Below are 19,532 nucleotides of genomic sequence, written 5' to 3' on the forward strand. Positions count from 1 at the left end.
AAGAAAGAAAGAAAGAAAGAAAGAAAGAAAGAAAGAAAGAAAGAAAGGAAGGAAGGAAGGAAGGAAGGAAGGAAGGAAGGAAGGAAGAAAGAAAGTTGGAGTCTTGAAAGAATATTTAAGGAAATATCCTTGAGGATATTTTTGTGTGTATTGGGGGGAGGGGGAGAAGTGGGGTGTTCTGACAATCAGAAAACCCTGCATATTTTCAGTGACGGGTTGGTCATTTAAGTATTCATTCCTGCATTTTAAAAAGCATCTTAGAATTCTACATAATGAACCAAAACACTTGAGTAGAATTTTAGGTAGAGCGATTTCTACTTGTCATTTTCTGTATTATTTGCCATTTGCTTTACATACTTGTAAACCTCCATTCCATCATCTTAAAGCACAATCATAAATTATTGTGGTTTTTTTTCCCCTCAAATTTGGATATAGATCTAATACCCTAAGACAGAATGAATTAACTTCTGTCCATGGGGAAGAGCATAAAATGCCCTAATTATTAAACAAGTAAGGCAAAGAGTTATCCTCATCACCCAACACTTCCATTTTGGTGATAGCCACATATTTGCACACTGCTTATGTATTACCTTTTAAAAATATGCACACATACACATCTACTGAAATGATAACCTACAGGAACTTGGCACACAAAAAAAGCTCTTAGAAGGCCAACCCCTCCCCCCTTTCTTTGCAGAAATGGGGACTTATGGGTGTGGAACATTATCTGGTTGTCTGTTTTTGTTTTTTTGATAAGTTAGTTTTGCTGATCTATTTTTATACCTTTTTTTTTTATGCTTTTTTATAAGGAAAGACTCAGGTACCAGGAAAAGACAGATACATTAGGGAATATAGGTGATATGCAAACATAATATAACAATAAAATTTTATGGCCCTTTCCCATGCCTGGAATGCTATCCCTCCTCTGCTCTGACTACTGACCTCCCTACCTCCTTGGCTTCTTTTAAGTCTCAACTAAAATCCTACCTTTTACAGGAAGCTTCAAGCCCTCTTAATTCTATTGCCTTCCCTCTTCTAATTATTTCTTATTTCTCCTATATATAATTTATTCGAATACATCCATTGCTTGCTGCCGCCCCAGTTAGACTCTAGGCTGCTTGAGGACAGGAACTGTCTTTTGCCTCTTTTCGTATTACTCAATGCTTAGCACAGTGGTTGGCACACAAGGGACACTTAATAAATACTTATTAATTTATTTTAATGAAAATTAAAATGTGTATCAAATTCTCATCTAGAGGATCTAAAACAAAATTTAATTTTTCTTCCTGCCAGTTAGAGCCTAAACATGATTTCAAAACAAGAAAGAGAAGCCCCTTCTGAAAATGACAATTGTTTGCTTAGGAGTGGGTACTTGGAAATGACTATGACATCATAATAGAGAATGTGGTTGGTACGTTTGTGACATTCTGTTCTCTGGAGTAAGATAAGGTAAAGGACAAGAACCTGTCCTTTCATTGATATGAAGAAACTCCTTTTGCTGACACAAGTCAGCACTATCTTTGCAATTCAGTCTTAGATGGTTGCCTGGAACACTGACAAGAGTTAAGTGACTTCCCAAGGTCCCATAGTGAGGTAATATCAGAGGCTTAACCATACCTGAGTCTTCCTTCATCTCAGGTCACCTCTCTCTCTATACTACTCCAAGATGCCTCTCCATGGACAAAAGGAACTTCCTTGCAATTTTGTATTACACCCATTGCAGAGAAGTCCCATCAAAGGGGACTTCATCCAAACATGATTCACATTCTTATGTCTTTCTAACCATCCTTTTCATATGACTAGTATTGTAGAGCAGCTTGAGAAGAAGTTATTCTTAACTTGAAAGAATGAATTTTTAGATTGTTTTTCCAGGGTTTTTCTGTAAAATCATGATTCATTGATTTTCCTTCAAAATAAGTAATAAAAGTACTATTTAAAATTTTAATCCTAAATCACAATTTCTTTACATTATATTTCTAGCAGAGAATGAGTTTTCAAGAGTCTCCATAAAGTTACTAGGTCATTTTAAAATGCATGTTTAAAGGTTAAGGTAGTACTTATGATAAAAAAAAAATTGGGAAATGTATGTGAAGTCCAACTGAAATCTCATCTCCTGGCTTATAAGGAAGGTGAGTTCTGCTCACTACGCAAATGTTTCTCTTCTCTGCTATGAAAGTCATTTTCCACTGGGCATAAGCGCTAGAATATGACTATACTGGGTATACTTGTGTCAAGAAGTTACTACTGAGGAAGGAAAAGGTTCTCCTGTTAGTTTTGTTTCTGAAAAATTATAAGGTCTTTTTAAAGAATAAGAAAAGCTATCATTGTAGTTGTTCAATACATTTTAGTAAATTTGTTTTTTAAATGAAGTCAGGCATTGCTTCTACAATACCACTAATAATTTATTGTAGTTAAAAAGGATAAATGGATTTTTAAAAGGCTGACTCTTAAGCCATTGTACAAATTCTAAACAAAAATTCTGATTTCACTTTACCTCCTTTTTCCTTTGGGGGAAAGGGTAAAAATTAAGCAATTATTAAAAGACCAAAAAAAAAAAAAAAGCAAAGAACGCAAACCTTAAGGGATTCCCATCAATTGGACAATAGCTAAACAACTTGTGGTATATAAATACAGTGAAATATTACTGTGCCATGAAAAGTAATTTCAGAGAATCCTGAGTAGTATGAATTGATGTGTAGCAGAGTGAACAGACCAAGACAAGTTACACAGGAACAATAGCATTGTAAAGAATATCTCTTAGAGATTTAAAAGCTCTGATCAATGCAATGACTAACCAAGACTCCAGAAAACCTAAGATGAGACATGTTCCCACTGAAAGAGAACACACTGACTCAAGGTGCAAAAAGAGAAAACTATTTTTGAACATGGCCTCTACGTGTATTCATTTTGAATGATTATACTTATTTGTTGCAAGGTTCTCACACACACTTTCTCTCTCTCTCTCTCTCTCTCTCTCTCTCTCTCTCTCTCTCTCTCTCTCTCTCTCACACACACACACACACACACACACACCTTTTTTTAGGGAGGGATTTTAACTGGGGTGGGGAAAAAGGGATTAGCAATACTGATGATTTTTTAAAATCATCAGATTTTTTAAAAAGCACGGAAGCTTATTTTAATATCAAAATAACTAAAGCAATTGTTTCTATTTTATTTTAGGTCACCAGTGATCTTAAAAACCAAACAAACAAAAAACAAACAAAAACAGAAAACCCATAGAACAGTTAGCACGTAGAAAAATAGCCCTTTGGAAAATAAGTTCACCTGGGGTAGCCAGGAACCTGATAATATTCTCTAAAATCAGTTGAGCAGAAAAAAAAAATGGATTGTTTCCTATACTGCATTATTTGAACTGCAAATCTTATTGTATTTTTGTGAAATGCAGGGTTAGGCCATGAAATATTTATTTACTACATCCACACTAATTCATTAATCTGTTCTCATGCTATATCAAGGTTTTGCAGCAACAGCAAATGAAGACTAAGAAAAGTATTTTTTTCCTCTACCCTCTACTTCCCAATTATCTTTCTATCCTCAAGAGGGGGAACTGAGGACCCCTCGTATGGAAGTTTTCAACCTGTCGTAAGTAGAGAGGGGCCCTAGACCTGTGACTTCATTAGCATATGGAACCAACCTCTAGTACAAGAGCACTAACCTAAAGTCTTCTAAAGTTGCTCAGAATACTGGGAGATTGAGTCACTTTCCCTGGGTCAGTTATGTGTTGCAGGAGGGACTTGGGCCAGGTCTCCCTCCACGATGACGTACACAACTTCTCATAAGTAGTGGGCAGAAATTTAAACCTTTCCAGAAGCATGGAATGCTCCTTTTCCCCCTTTCTAGTTCAAACCCTAATTACAGGTGCTCTGTAAGGAAGAGAAACCAGTTTCCCAATGGACACCAATGTGTGAAATCTCAACCTTAAATTGTAGAAAATACAAAAATCTTCCTACAGAGAGATGGCATTTGGGATAGTTTAGAAACTGATCAAAAGAATATGTCAAGATACCAAATGTATAGAAAACAATGTATAATCCTCCCTAGAATTTCACAAAAACAAAATAAGCCACTTACCATAATAGTCCCATCTTGATACAGGTGCTACTGCTATTCCACATTTGAAGACACCACTGCCTGATCCTAGAACCATTGAGGTGACGTATCCACCATAGGACTAAGGAATGGATATACACATACTTTTTTTTTTTTTAAGAACAAAGTGAAAAGAATAAAAACATCTCCTAAATAACTCAGTTTGCTACATTTTTTGCATCTTTCTGTACTGTGAATCATTAGACACAGGAAATATGGAAGGCACATCTTACATTCCCCTTAACTGGACAGAATTTCAAGGCTACTTTTTTACAACCCTGGTATCTTTTCTTGGTAGATGTGAGGAAAATGAATGGGAATGTGCCCTTAACCAGACTCTGATGAAAGTGTAAGCCAATGTACAAAAAGAAATACAGAAAATTGCTTACTGAATATATCCCATTAAAACAGGAATGATATTCTGTCTCCTGTCAGTCTATCACTCTTTCTTCCTGTCAATGTCTTTCTGTCTGTCTGTCTCTCAATGTCTTTCTCCTCTTCTTCCTCCTCCTTGTTCCCTTCTTGACTGTATTCAACTCAGTTGAGAAAACATACATTCAGAGCCCAGGGACATTTAAAATGGAATATTCTCAGAATGGAGTATACATGCTATAAGGTTAACAGGCAATTTAAACTTAACATTTCCTAGCATGAGTTTAGATAGTAATAGATAGCTAGCATTTAGGGGAGCTTTTGAAGGTTTAAAAAGTACTTGACAAATTATCTCATTTGATCCTGACAGTAACACTATGTGATAGGCTCTATTCTTATCTCCATTTAACAGACGAAGAAACTGAAGTGGAGATGTCAAATCACCCAGCTAGTATCTCAGGCATCATTTGAGCTCAGGCCTTCTTGACCCACAGTCCAACACTCTCTTCACTGCACTACCTAGCTGCTCAAATAAAGGCACGATTCATTGTACTGCAAATGGAGTGATTAAAATAGTCTTCTAATGGTCTTAAAGGGTTCATGTGTCTTCCTAAGTTGAATAGAAATGAATATATTTTATCTTAAATCATAGAATATAAGATGGGATCTCAAAGATTTAAGTTTAACCCCCTACTTTTAAAAAGGAGGAAATGAGACAAGAATAGAGAAATTAACTCATCTCTGCTATTTTAACTAAGATTCTGATGAAAAATAGAAGCTCCAGTTCAACATTTCTTTTATTTTGGACCTGTTTAAGTTTAAAATGACACTTAATTATAACTATGTAATATATAAAGGAAAAAAATAGCCATACCTGTTATGATTTTATTCTATGATTGTTTGCTGATCAAAGTAAAGACTTTCTGTTCTGAGTGACATGTACACAAATATTGATTCACCAACCAATTACTCACCCAGCCCCAAATTGCAATTCGTTTTTCATCCACAAAACCCATTTTTGAAAATTGTCTAAAACACAAAAAAAGTTCATTGAAGTGAGCTCAGTACCATGCCCAGATATGTAACCCAACTTAACACTTTTATTTCTCTTTATTTGCCTGTGATTTTTTTGAAGATGAGGTTGGAAAGAAAATGTGAATCTAAAGTCTATCCAGAAATCTATAGGAATCAAATAATGACCTGAGATTAATTTCCTCCTTTTAACTTATAAGATTTTGATTTTAAGAAGCCAAAACCAAACATGTTACCTTTTGTTGGATTCCATGGAATGTTCTTAGCTCAATTTGTATGTGTGCGGGTGTGTGTGTATGATTCACAGAAAACAAATCCTGGCAGTTTTTTTCACAGCTTTATATAAAAATTTGCAGCCCAGATGCACTTTTCTTTACATAATTGAATTTAAATCTATCCAGATGTTTGTGAGTTCGAGAGTGGCTGCCCTTGCAATGCAACAATCCAAGGGCCAGAGAGAACATCTGGGGAACTAGTCAGTGGAAAGGCTTTAAAAAAAAAAAAGATGTATCATCGGGCTTCCTACCTAAGAACCTAAACACCATAATTTTCTCAGGTGCTGGGTGTTGATTAGCTCAGCACCATCCAAAAGAAGGCAATCATGGGCATCATGTTTTACAAAATCTCTTTGCCTGGTGAAATGGATCTGAGCATCATAACGATGAGCTCTTCTGAGGGAGATTCTTATGATCTTTTGACTTTATTTTGCTCTTTAAGCTTAAGATATTTCAATTACCTCAAAAAAGATAATTGTGCCTTATGGGACAGGGCGGGGCCACACCAGGAAGAACAGCAACTGATGAATGACTCTAAAAGAATACAACATACACTTTTGGACACGTGGGAATTTGTTTGCTTGTTTTGACTGCTATGGTTGTCTTTTTCTTTTCTTTTTTCCCCAGTGTGAAAGACATGAAGGGGGTAGGGTGAAAATAAAGAAGCATTAATTGAAATAAAAGTTTTAAAAAATAATGAATGCATTCTGGTGACAATTTTGGGGTTTTTATTTTTTCAACTGATGATATTTTTAAAATAAATTTTTACTGTTATCTTCTGTTTTAGTATTTACGTTTCACAGAGCACTTCTCCCTTCTATAATATATATTTCTAAGGCTTGGGTAAATGGATTTTGACAAAGTTTAAGAGATCAGCAGTTTTTATACCATTCACTTTTTGTTCATGTGTTTTTCTGCATGGTATAATACATAATAGATATTTAAGGTATCCAAGTATATTTTCATACACAGGGAGTTCTTAGTGAATAGGAAGAACACCTCATTACTATCTTTTTTATAAGAAATTTTCTTAATATTTTCAGTCAATAAACATTAACTAGGTGCTTACTACTAGCAGGCACTGTGTTAAATGCCTGAGATACAAAGAAAGGCAAAAGATAGCCCCTGTCCTCAAGGGCTCCCAGTCGAATGGGGAAGAATCAGCTGGAGATAATCACCAGCATTAAATGAGATTGGGAAAGGTTTCCTATACAAAGTAGGATTGTAGCTGGGACTTGAAGGAAAATTCGAAAGCTATTATTAAATTGTTTTCTATGTGTACTGTATAAAAACCCCTTTGAACTCAGTGAATAATGGTACATAATTATGCCATAAAGAAATTGCATCACATATGGAACCAGTCATCCCTCATAAGATCTTATCTCATGACTGTTTGCTGGTCAAAGGGGTCAAGACAGCTTCTTCTGAGTTGCACTGTTTTCCTTAAGCTATACGGTTTCTCATGCCTTTCCCTCCAGGTATTGTTTCCCAACACTTTAATCATCTTCTTGGAACTGGTGCCATCTTTGTAACATCTAGCCTTAATTGCACAGTGTAGAATTAGTTATTTCTAGTCAAAAGGCTTTCACAAAGTGTGAGGCAGCCCCAGCCTACCCTGTTGGATCATTACCACTAATCCTTCCCCTGAAAAGAAGTTGAGTAAGGAAGGGAAAGGGCCATCGATTTATCTATCCCCAGGAACATGCTTACGATTCTGCTGTAATGAGCTGACCACTACTGCTACTGAGTAAAATGAATAGACTAACTTCTACTTTCTACATCTACCTTTTTATTAATAACCCAAGTGTGTAAGAAGAAAAGCCTGGGGTCAGGAATCAAAATATCTAAGTTAAAGTTCTGACTCTGCCACTTACTAATCATCTTATATTGTCCAAATATGTCCTTCTGAGCCTCAGTTTCCCCATATGTAAAATGGAGATAATAATACTTGTACTGCCTCTCTCACAAATTGCTATAAACTATAAGTTACTAGAATAAATAAATGAATTGAAAGAATTATTATTCCTTCAGTATTGTCTTGTTTGGATTCTAAGCTCATATATTACATATACAGAAGAAATTTACATGCTTTTGGAAGACGGTGATAGATGGGTATGTTATTTTTTAAAATGTTTATTTAAACATTTTATTGCAGTAATGATATGTGTCAATGATGAAAGGTTATATATTTACACTACAGATATTTCAAATTTTCATGTTTTATACATACATGTGCGGATTTTCTGAAAGAACATGACCTTTTAAATGTTCCAGAGAGACTCACCTGGCTGCCGCAATTTGATCCTCAACTTCAAATGTCCCCAATCTTCGGTTAATTGCATGCATGATAGTATCTCCCTGATAGCCACTTCCTCTGCCATCAAAGCTGGCCACTATCACCTTCTCCGTGCTGGCCAGGTAAGTAGACCAACTGAGTCTGAAGACAGTGTCGACTTTTTGACTACAGGGTCCTGCATATCTGTGAAAGATTCCGAAATATTAGCCTCTGCAACTATGCATCTAATTAGGTATTCTTGATATTCTTCTAGATATATCTATCTAGATAGATACTCTTCTGTAGGAAAATGAAATTTGGACTTTCTTCACCATTTTACTGAATTCATATATATCACTAAGAAGTCCAAGTTGGACCCAAGGCATCTTGGCAAACTGACCATAATGGCTGCATCTTTACTGCAAAGATGCTTATCAGTTTTACTTCTGAATGATTCTAGTGCTGCCAAACACAAATCCCATTGGCCAACATTTCATATTAAAAAGATTTAACCAATGACTGTGAAAGGAGGGAATGTATCTAGCATTTCACTGATACAAGAAAATTTTAGATAAAGATATTCCCTACACCAATGTAGTTTAACATTTTCTAGGCAGTTTTTAGTTTTAAAGTTGCATTGAGTACCAACTTGCCCAAGGTCACAGTCAGAATGTGTCAGAGATGAGACTTAAACCTAGACCTTCCTGTCTCCAATTCCAACATTCTTCAATACTGCCTCTGGACATGAGTAGAGAGCTATATTCAATAGGGATGCTGAAGAATAATGAGACTCTTTAGAAAATCAACAGAAGACAGTGATGAAGTTGGCTAGAAAAAAATGGAGATATTGGAATTGAGTTCATTTACTACTACTAAATTTCCCTGTATCTTATCCATGTCTATTCTCAACTAACTTACACATAAGCTGTCAGAATTCTTTTCCCCAAGCAGTGTCTCCTTAATGCCTTTTCCCGTTCCTTAACCTAGGATGAATGTTGCTGCTTAAAAAAAAGTTGGTCCTCATATTCATTCAGGAGCACATTAGCAGTGCTCCTTTATTTGGACCAATCTTCCTGCCTATCTCCATTCTAAGCCTGCTGCACCATCCCCACCTCCTCCTTAATAAGAAGAGCCCACATCTGGACAGCTGGCTAAAGATTGCAAAAAGAGATACAAGACAAAGGCATTGTTATCCAAATCTTTCAAGGAGGAAACAAACTCTGAGAGATTAAGTGACTTGCCTACAGTCACATCTTCCCAGCTCCAAGGTCAGAAATCTAGCGCCCACTACCATGCCATGCTGTCATCAATGACTTTCTCTTAAGCTCTTTCATACTTGAAACAACATGAAAGAGGGCATAAGAAAACTCTTTATTTGGAATACATGACTTCTGGGAAACTAAAAGAAAACCACTAATAAAAAAAAGTAAAAAGAAATTTTGAATAGCTTGCCCTACGTATTAGATGACTCCTTTTCTGTGACTTGGTCAACATTTTTCAGAATCAGCATCTGATTATTTTTTCTACAACTGTCATTTGTGTGCTGAGAGAACATATGAATGGTAGGTACACAGTAGAGCTTAGACTGTACTAAAAACTAAAGGATGTTTCTGGCATGATTTGTCAATAGCCTTTCCTAAAGTCTTACTTATCCTGTTAGCTAGGTGGCACGATGGTTGGAGTATAGGGCCTGGAATCAAGAAGCCCCGAGATCAAATGTAACCTCAGGCACTTTCTAGCTGTGTTGACCCTGGGCAAGTCATTTAACCCTGTCTGTTATCACTTTCCTCATCAGTAAAATGGGTTGGAGGAGATGGCAAACCATTCCAGCATCTTTGTCAAGAAAACCTCAAATGGGGTCACAAAGAGTCAGATATGTTGAATAACTAAACTAAGAATCTTATCCTAATATCTCAGAGGTATGGATGGAGATACTCTCTGGGATCTAAAAGACCATTGTGTTCACTGGCACACAAATTTTGAAGTATGAGCCTAAGCATAGGCTCGCCTTCATTCAGAAACTAGCCCAGCAAAGTTCAGATAATGTTCATAGCAGAAGGATGTCTTCTAGGTGATAACATTTTTGGCCATGGGAACTTGGGAAGGCAATTTTGATAATTAATCAATGAATGAATATTTATTACTCTATGACAAGACATTGTACTAAGCTCTGGATAAGGAAAAAAAATGCTATGGTCTGAGTTGGTGGAGAGAGTGCCCATACCAAAGACATGATCCTTGAAATATTGATGAAAAGATGCTGACCAATTCATTTCTGAGGTTCAGTACCTTAAGTGAAAACCCCCCATTGCTCAGGGCTTAAAGCTCACCATGGGAGCATACAGCTATAAGAGTTAGAACTGGCCCATATGTCTAAGTTCTAAACGAATCACAATAGTTATAGTGAAAGATCAACTTTAGGTTTGCTGAATATCATTTGGGAGATGGATGGAGTGCAGTGAAGTGTGCTGATCTTTCAAATACGGGACCTAAAGTAAAATCTCCATTCTATCATTTGCTATCCTGGGGACAATCAATCAACAAGTATTAATTAAACTATTGTGTATCAGGCATGCTGGATGCTCAAGATTCAAGTAAAGAGAATAAAACAATCCCCATGTACGAGGTCCTTACAATCTATTGTGAGAGTCAACAGGTACATATACAAATATATGCTGCATAGATGTAAAGCAAATAAAGAATGTATATGACGTAGCTAAGGCCAAGGTAGTCTGGGAGGAGGACCGCTAACACTTGGGGGATCAGAAAAAAAAAAGCTACATGCAGAATATAGTGCCTTATTTTTATACGAACAAATCCAACACAGCTAAAATTAGAAGGTAAACTTATCTGGGGGAAAAAGTCTTTGCAGCAAGTTTTTCTGATAAAAGTTTCATTTCTAAGATACCAAAGGAACTGATTCAAAGCTATATCTGGGTACCATTAACCAGCCAATGGTCAAATGATATGAACAGAAAATTCTCAAAGGAAGAAACTGAAGTCACCAACAGCCACATGAAAAGATGATCTCAAACACTACGTAGCATTTAAATGTATATTAAAACAATTATGAGGCCATACCTCATAACCATTGGCAGACTGGCAGAGCAGACAAAGGAAAATTCTAAATGTTGTAGGGTTTTGAAGAAAACAGGCACAGTGATGCATGGCTGCGGCAGTTATTCATTAATCTAGTGACTCTGGAAAGCCATTTGGAAATATGCCCCCCAAATTACTAGCTGTGTGTGCCTTTTGATCCAGTGACACCATTATTAGGCCTACCCTCTCCAAAGAAATCAAAGAAAAGAAAAATGTTCCTACAGGTACATAAATACTTACAGCAGCATGGCTGATTTTTTTTGGTAGGGGCAAGGAACTGCAAACTAAGCCCAGCAAATGGAGGATAGCAGAACAAATTACAGTCTATGAATGTCATAGAATACTACTGGGCTATATAATAAAGGATGAAGGGGTAGTGTGAGAGAAAGCTGGGAAGACTTGTATGAACTGATATAGACTGAAGTGAACAGCAAGTGATAGACTAATGTGTAAAAGGAGACAATTTTTAGACATGACATGATCAACATGGAAATTGCTTCTGTTTGATTATGCTTAATTACTAAAAAGGTCTTGGTTCTGCTTTTTTTTGGGGGGGAGAGAAAAAATATGCTTGCTAATTGAAAAAATATTTAAATTTTTTAAATGGTGCTTTTGCTGCATCTTAAAGAAAGAGAGTGGGGCAGCTAGGTGGCGCAGTGAATAGAGCACTGGCCCTGGAGTCAAGGAGGACCTGAGTTCAAATATGGCCTTAGACACTTAACACAAAAACTAGCTGTGTGACCTTGGTCAAGTCACTTAACCCCAATTGTGCCCCCCCCCCCCCCACCAAAAAGAGAGTGATCTTTGAGGCAGAGGAAAAGAAGGTGTACATTCCAAGGATGGAAAATGACCCATGCAAAGATATAGAGAAGGATGTGTCACGTGTGTGGTAAAGAGAAAAGGTTAATTTGGTTGAATCAGAGTCCAAAAGGGAGAGTAAGTCAATTACTAGGAAGATAAGTTAGGACTAGGTTGTATAGTGTTTTAAAAAATAAACAGGGGCATTTACATTTTATTCTAGGGGCAATGAGAAGTCACTAGTGGTGACTGAGTTAGGGGAGTCACATGGTCATATATCTCCAGGAAAATTATTCAGCAACAGTATACAGAGTACTCAGGAGTGGTGAGAGGCCTGTGGTAAAGAGATTAATTATAAAAACCTCGGTGAGAGGTGATGAGGGAGATAGCTATGTGAGTAGAGACTTGAGAAATGTTGTAAAATAGCAAAAGTTGGTGACTGGATAGGCAGATTAAGGGACTCAGTTTCCTCATTTATAAAATGAGGAATTTAGACTAGATGATCCTTAAGATTCCTTCTAGCTCTAGATTTATGATGCTAATTTCATTCTTAATTGATCACTTATCAATATGCTTTTATAATCAGTATACAATGAACATATTCTGCACACACGTTTCATCAGACCACAAATATGCCTGATACACATGTACAGGGAAGGGAACTGTTATCTATAGTCTGAAGACCTGACTACTCCCATTAACTAGCTCTATGAACTTAGATTTTGACTTCTTTGGTTCTCAGTTGGCTCATTTATGAAATGAGCGTCTTGAACTGATACAAGTCTAAGTTCCCTTCCAACCAGAGATGTGCTTGAGTCAGCTCAGACCAGCCTGTGAGCTAACTGGTAGATTTTCAGCATGAACATTTACAAATTCTACAAATCAAGGTTTGACTTACTATTTTGTTCACTCTCTAGATTTAAGGAAATGATGGAGAAAATGTGAAGACTTAAGATTAAACTTAAGAGGCAACTAGGAGGCGCAGTAAATAAAGCACCGGCCCTGGAGTCGGGAAGACCTGAGTTCAAATGTGATCTCAGACACTTAACACAAAACTAGTTGTGTGACCTTGGGCAAGTCACTTAACCCCAATTGCCCTACCTTCCCCCTCGGAAAAAAAAAGATTAAACTTAAAAGTGCACTGTGTGTACAGACTTTTTTTTTCCTCCTAGAGAGCTGGTGATTAAACATTCACCAGCATACCACTTCTTCAGGCTCTAAACTTATGAGAAAAGTATTGATAGCAATAGGAATTGAGGATGGGGAAAGAGTAGAATGAATAAATGTGGGTAGGAGTAACCTAAATATTAAAATAATAATTGAATATAGTCATCACTCTGATTTTTTAAAAGTACTTACAAAGCTGAATTATTTAGAATACTAGGCTGCTGATTGGTCCACACTGTGATCTATCTCAATATTCATATTTCTTAGGCAAAAGCTTTATGATTTCTCTGAATTATAAATAATATTCTCATGCCTCATCTTATCTCCTTCATTAAAGGGGAAAAGGAAATCATATTCTTCTTCATAAGTTAAGAGAATAGGATTCAAGGGAAAGAAGAATCCAAAGGTAATCATTGAAAGATGTTCTAATAAGACAGAAGAAAGAGAAAGTGAATAGTCAGTCCTAAAGCATTAAAATTCTCCTTTAAAATTATAAATACAGGAAAACTGAAGATTACATTTAGTAACCTAGAATGATGTAAAAAATGGTCATGGTGACAGATACAGAACATGTCCATTTCCTCTCTGATGAAGATACAAAGGTATATGAGAGAGGAGGCCAAGATCAGTGCTTCTAAAGAATGATAGCATGAATGGCAGGAAAGTCTTCCCAGTGATTTGTGATTCCAAAGTAGATGAAGAAAAATCATGAAATTGCTACCAAAGGCTTCTGAAAACATAGGGGAAATAATGTTATTGGATCCTTCAGAAGACTATTCCAGGAAAAAAACACTAAGTAATGCATGACTATTAACACTCAAATAATTTTAATCCTTTTGATTCATACTTACACTTCTATTAGAAGAGGGTATTTCTTGGATTTATCAAAATGGGGAGGTAAAATCATCAGGTACCAAAATTCTAAATGAAAAAAAGAAAGTGAATGAGTTATGAAAGGCTATTAAAAAAACACTAGTATATGATATGTGTGCTTTTTATAAGCTACCAACCTGAAAGAAGACAGGTTACAAAAAAAGAAGAGAAACTTCTTTTGGTTCTAGTATTTTTTAAAAAGATCTAAAAATTAGTTTGAAAATATTTAAATGATAAAGTTGTTTCTATTGTATCAATAAAAATATAATGCCTGATAATATTAAAGTTCCTGCCACAATTTTTAAGACTTATATTTTTATTACTTCATTCTCTGGCATCCAAGCTAAGATATCTATTTTGTTTATGACTTATGTTCTGAGTTTTTCCTCCAAAATGTTTTTCTTTCCCTTGAAATTTCCTGAAGCTATTTCAGATATTCAGTTGGCCACAACTTGATTTTAAAACACTGATTTAATAACAGTTTTATGATTATGCTGTCATTCTAGAATTATGGAACTAAGAACAGGGACCTAGAGAAAGAGTAATCTATTATTTACTTGCTGTATCATCTTGGCTTTGGACTCTTAAATTTATTTATAGACACATTTTTAGTAACACTTGCCCCTAAATAAATTAATTTCCTTTGCTCTGAAATTTAAAATGGAAATTTAGACTAGGGTGTTTTTAAAGTATGTATGGAGAAGATGAAATGTATCTGTGAGGTACAAGATTATTTCTAACTAAAATAGTTTTTAACTCATTTTCTTTATCTCTTCTACTTCTTGTTTTACTTTTCTGGTAGTTATTTCAGTATGAAAGAGGAAGGACTGGTTTCTTTATGTACGAAGATAGACTTTCTCTGCTTTATACCTTACAGTGTGCTGGCACAGAAAGCTAAATTCTATTTTTTGTGTCTCTGAACTAAATGTGACGCTGAAGCGAATACCAAAAATTCAAATTTCCATCATGTATATTTACCACTGGACCATCATATGGAGAACTATTCAATTAAAATGTCTGATTATGGAGGTTTGTGAGTGATTCATACCATTTGACCTTTGTTCTTCTCCAATCAATACCAGGTGACTAAACTGAGGCACTTCAATTTTGAAAGCATGTCATCTTTCCTATGCGCCGCCCCCTCCTCTTAGAGGTGGGGGATGGGGGGGTAGCGAAGAGTGTCAATTATTCCATGAGTAGATTTTTGATATAACTCCTAGAGAGATTTTGTAACATCTCTGACTGCACCTCAACTTGTTCTGAAAGCAAGTTTCTTGAAAAGCCTTTACAGATACTGTAACCCTAATTTCCCAGGATACTTTAAAAGGAATCTATCAAAAAGGGAAAAAATAAACAAACCTTCAGGCAGCTGAAAAGGAAAACTTTAACTTATATACTTTCTATTTATTAGAATTTTGATCCCCTGCTTACTTCTAAAAATATATCAGAGGTAGCATACAAAATTAAAAATATGAAATGGAGCAATTAATAATAAAAACAGAACAAAATCATTTAAAAAGAGAGACTGATATTACTAGACATCTGAGATGAACTAATTACTGTAGTCATTAACAGCTCAGAAGGATGGTGTCATTAGTCATAAGTTGCTGAGATTTTTTTTAACCATTTCTTATCTGTTTGGGGATAAGGAATGAAGACCACCAAAGATTTATTGCGGTCTAAGGCCACCGACATGAGAATCTGAATGGATGCTAAAACCACAGCCTGCAGAGCTATGAATGAAGTGGGACTATATGCCAGGAAAATACATGTTTCTTAATATGATCCAACTGTTTGATGACACAGTTGGGGAGAAAATAGTTGATCATTATAGACCCTAAAAATCATAGGTAGGGGGGTGGCCAGGTGGCGCAGTAAGAGCGCTGTCCCCAGAGTCTGGAGACCCGGGATCAGTTCCGGCCTCAGATACTTAACACCCACACAAAATAACTGGCTGTGTAACCTTGAGCAAATTACTTAACCCCAACTGCTTAAAAAAAAAAATCATAGGTAGGACTCCTTCATCAAAGAAGATGTAGACAGCCCTTATCTTGATTTTTATCTGAGACCATACTGGTTAATGCTGCTAAAGCCCAAAGAAAAATTTCCACTCTGATGACTGCATTTAAAGTAGGGCTTCTAAAGTGTTCAAGATGAAAGCAGTTTAAGTACTGAGAACAATTGTAAATCAGCTAACCAATATTTAAAAGAACAGGATATAATAGGTTATGATACTTTAAAGTTCACAGCTCAAGTAAACAGCATGTCTTTCTGAAGAGTCCTGAGATAATGGGTATCTCTGCACATAGCCTGTGGTTGGTTAAAGTATTGATGCAAAAGGGCTCAGACCAGTCTTTTATGTTCAGTATACAAAATGAGTTTTAGAAAAAAAGATTCAAAAATTCATTCAACCTCTTCTAAGGAATGAGAAAGCATTTATTAGGCACTTCATATCTATCTTCTGGGCATAGTGCAAAGGCTGAGGTCTAAGACGGAAGTTTCCAAAAGTAATTAGCTGAATAATGAAAGACAATTGTTGCTGTTCAGTCACATTTGACTCTTCATGACCTCATCTGGGTTTTTCTTAGCAAAGATACTAGAGTGGTTTGCTGTTTCCTTCTCTAGCTCATTTTACATGAGGAAACTGAGGCAAACAGGATTAAGTGACCTTCCTAGGGTCACACAGCTAGTAAATACCTGAGGCTAGATTTGAAAGATGAGTCTTCCTGACTCCAGGCCTGGCACTCTACCCACTGTACCACCTAGCTGTCTACAGGTAGAAAATATCAGTACCCAATTGCATAGTGTATCGCTGTAACCTGGACTGTTTGTTTCATAGGGACAGATTGAGGAGTTAACAGTTGGTTGTACCTAAAATGTAGCAGCACCTTCCTTCTCTGTTAATCCACTATTTTTTTAGAACTCCTGCCCTGGGGTCAAATAATTCTGACTGGTTAAATGCAAACTCCCCTAAAACAATATATTTAACCTGTCCCTGCCCAAATCCCATGCAATCATCCCCCTAGCCATTCTGCCACCTGTACCACACACCCTACCTCCATCTACCACCCCCACCTCTGTTTTTAACCTCTTGCTCAGAGAATGATAATCAACTCCACTCTACTTTTACCTCTACTACACTAAACTCTTCCTAAATAAAATGTTCCTCTATAAAGGGCAGGAATTAGACTCCAAGTTCACTCCATTTTCCATCTGCAGCTCTGTTTAGATTCAACTCGAAGGAACAAAATGCCCCACACTCTTGATCACTGGTGTCCTGTCCCCCACCCCCTTTCCCACTAGCTTTCCTCATTAGATGGTAAGCTCCTGGAGGGCAAGGACTACCTTCCTTTTCTTATTTGTATCCCCAGAGCTTACCACAGTGCCTGGCACTTAGTAAGAGCTTAAGAAATGTTTACTAAACTGAACTGAAATCTTAAAGGGAATGACAATTAACTATCACCTGACTCCATTCACTATCTCCCAAATTCCCCAGACCAAAATTCTCTTTCTAGGCCACTACCCTCCTAATACATGTTATCTCCCTACACTGGCATGTAAGTCCCTTGAAGGTAGGAACAATTCCTTTTGTATTTATATCCCCAACAGCTAACACAATGCCCACTGGCTACCTAGAAGGCACTTCATAAATGCTTTTTCATTCACTAATTCCTAATGAAAATGTTATGTTATAAACCAAATGTTTAAGGAGTTCAGATCAAAGTTCTAATCAAAGATATGGCAGGAAACAATAGTTCTTGAGAAAAACAAAATTTCAATATACATGTAATGTCTCCTGTAAGGCAATGCTTTTTTTTAAAGTTCAGTTTCTTATTAAAAATAACATTGTATCTAGCATGTGATCTTGGGCAAGTCACTTAACCCCAATTACCCTCCAAAAAGCAAAATATATATATGTATATATATAAAAAACATTGTATGACTAACACAGAAATATTTTACATGATTACACATATATAGCCTATATTTGATTGCTTGCCATGTCTGCAAGGGCACAGGAGGGAGAGGGATTGAATCTGCAACTCAAAACTTTTTTTTAAATGTTAAAAATTGTTTTAACATGTAACTGGGGAAAAATAAAGTATTATATGTTAAAAAATAATAACTAAGGATGTGCCCAAAAATTGCTGTTCCAGGGTAATATAGGTCTTAGTTAACTTACTTGTGCTATTCAGTATAAGGAAGTCAATTTTTGTTGTGGGCATCTGGACTTCCTTCAGCATATTTTCCAATTCTGTGTTGTTTTCCTGCACTTGAAGTACTAAGCAAGAGAATAAAAAAAAAATAGTAATTCATTTCAGTCTGAGTCATTTTTATTATGCAATACATTCAAATAGAAAAATGTGACTCACTGATACATAATCCATATATATATGTATATATATATATGTAAATAGAAAAGATTCTAGGCATTTTCTAAGGTTCATTGTTAAAGGTCTTTAAACTAAAGAAAATAATGCTACTGAAGATTATAATGATATTCACTATTAATACACATACACACCCTTATAGCCAACAAGGAAGGGTAAGAGCTTATAAGATACCTGTAAAATTGTGGCTGTTGTACAGAATGTAGAGAGGAATGCCAGGACCTGTTAATATAACAAAAGAAAAGATAAGTTTAGATGAATGATTTTGGGGGGAGGTGGGGGAGCATTGGTTGGATGGGAGAGGAAGGGAAGATTGCATTTGCTGCTTTTCAAAGATGCTATAAAAATGTCTTCAACTTTCCCAGAATATTTTATAATTTACATTTTCTTTTCTTTTTCACAAAACCTATTCTAATAATAAAGATGAACAGTCACATGGCAGAGTAGACAAGTCATTTCACTCATCTGGATACTGATTTTCTTATTAAAATGAGGGTAGACAAGATGGAGCACAAAGGCCTAACTACCTCTGACATTGCCTGGGGTACCTACATTCTTTGTTGCCCATTTCAGAGTATCTGTCATTTGGAGGACTTGTACTCTGCCCTGTTGCCATAACAATAGTGATGAATTTTCAGTTAACCAGCCTTACCATTTTTCTTAATTCCTCTGATGAACAATGCTATACATTTATAGGAAAGCTGATGTTCATGAACCTTTAAACTTTTAGTAATGATTTTTTTTTTAAGCAATCGGGGTTAAGTAACTTGCTCAAGGTTACACGGCCAATTATTTCTGGGTGTGGTGCTGAGTATCTGAGCCCAGATTTGATCCAGGTCATCCCGACACTGGAGCCAGTGCTCTTACTCGCTGAGCCACCTGGCCGCCCCTAAGCAATTGGGGTTAAGTAACTTGCTCAAGGTTACACGACCAGGTGTTTCTGGGTGGGTGCTAAGTGTCTGAGCCCGGGATTCGATCTCCAGGTCTTCTCAACACTGGAGCCGGTGCTCTTACTCGCTGTGCTACCTGGCCGCCCCTAGTAATGATTTCTTAAAAATTATTTCCTCAGAGTATTAAAAAAAATCTGTGAACATTTCATTCAGAGAAAAAGACAGAGAGCTATAGGATCACTGATTTAGA

General features: G+C 36.3%; 1 protein-coding gene across 1 annotated transcript in view; it reads right to left on the minus strand.

The window, feature by feature from the left end:
• DPP4 (dipeptidyl peptidase 4) overlaps nt 1–19,532 on the minus strand; it is a 117,490-nt gene that overhangs the window by 16,041 nt on the left and 81,917 nt on the right. The window contains exons 17-22 of the mRNA XM_069079802.1: nt 18,567–18,614; nt 18,185–18,283; nt 13,980–14,049; nt 8,074–8,268; nt 5,457–5,511; nt 4,093–4,192 (exon numbers count right to left, since the gene is read on the minus strand). Of these exons, the coding sequence (XP_068935903.1) occupies nt 4,093–4,192; nt 5,457–5,511; nt 8,074–8,268; nt 13,980–14,049; nt 18,185–18,283; nt 18,567–18,614 (567 nt within the window). The remainder of the gene's footprint in view (nt 1–4,092; nt 4,193–5,456; nt 5,512–8,073; nt 8,269–13,979; nt 14,050–18,184; nt 18,284–18,566; nt 18,615–19,532) is intronic.

This window comes from Petaurus breviceps, unplaced genomic scaffold, assembly GCF_028583685.1.
Source record: "Petaurus breviceps papuanus isolate PSGF00001 unplaced genomic scaffold, PetGlider_PUasm1.0 91133, whole genome shotgun sequence".
In the NCBI taxonomy this organism is placed as follows: Eukaryota; Metazoa; Chordata; class Mammalia; order Diprotodontia; family Petauridae; genus Petaurus; species Petaurus breviceps.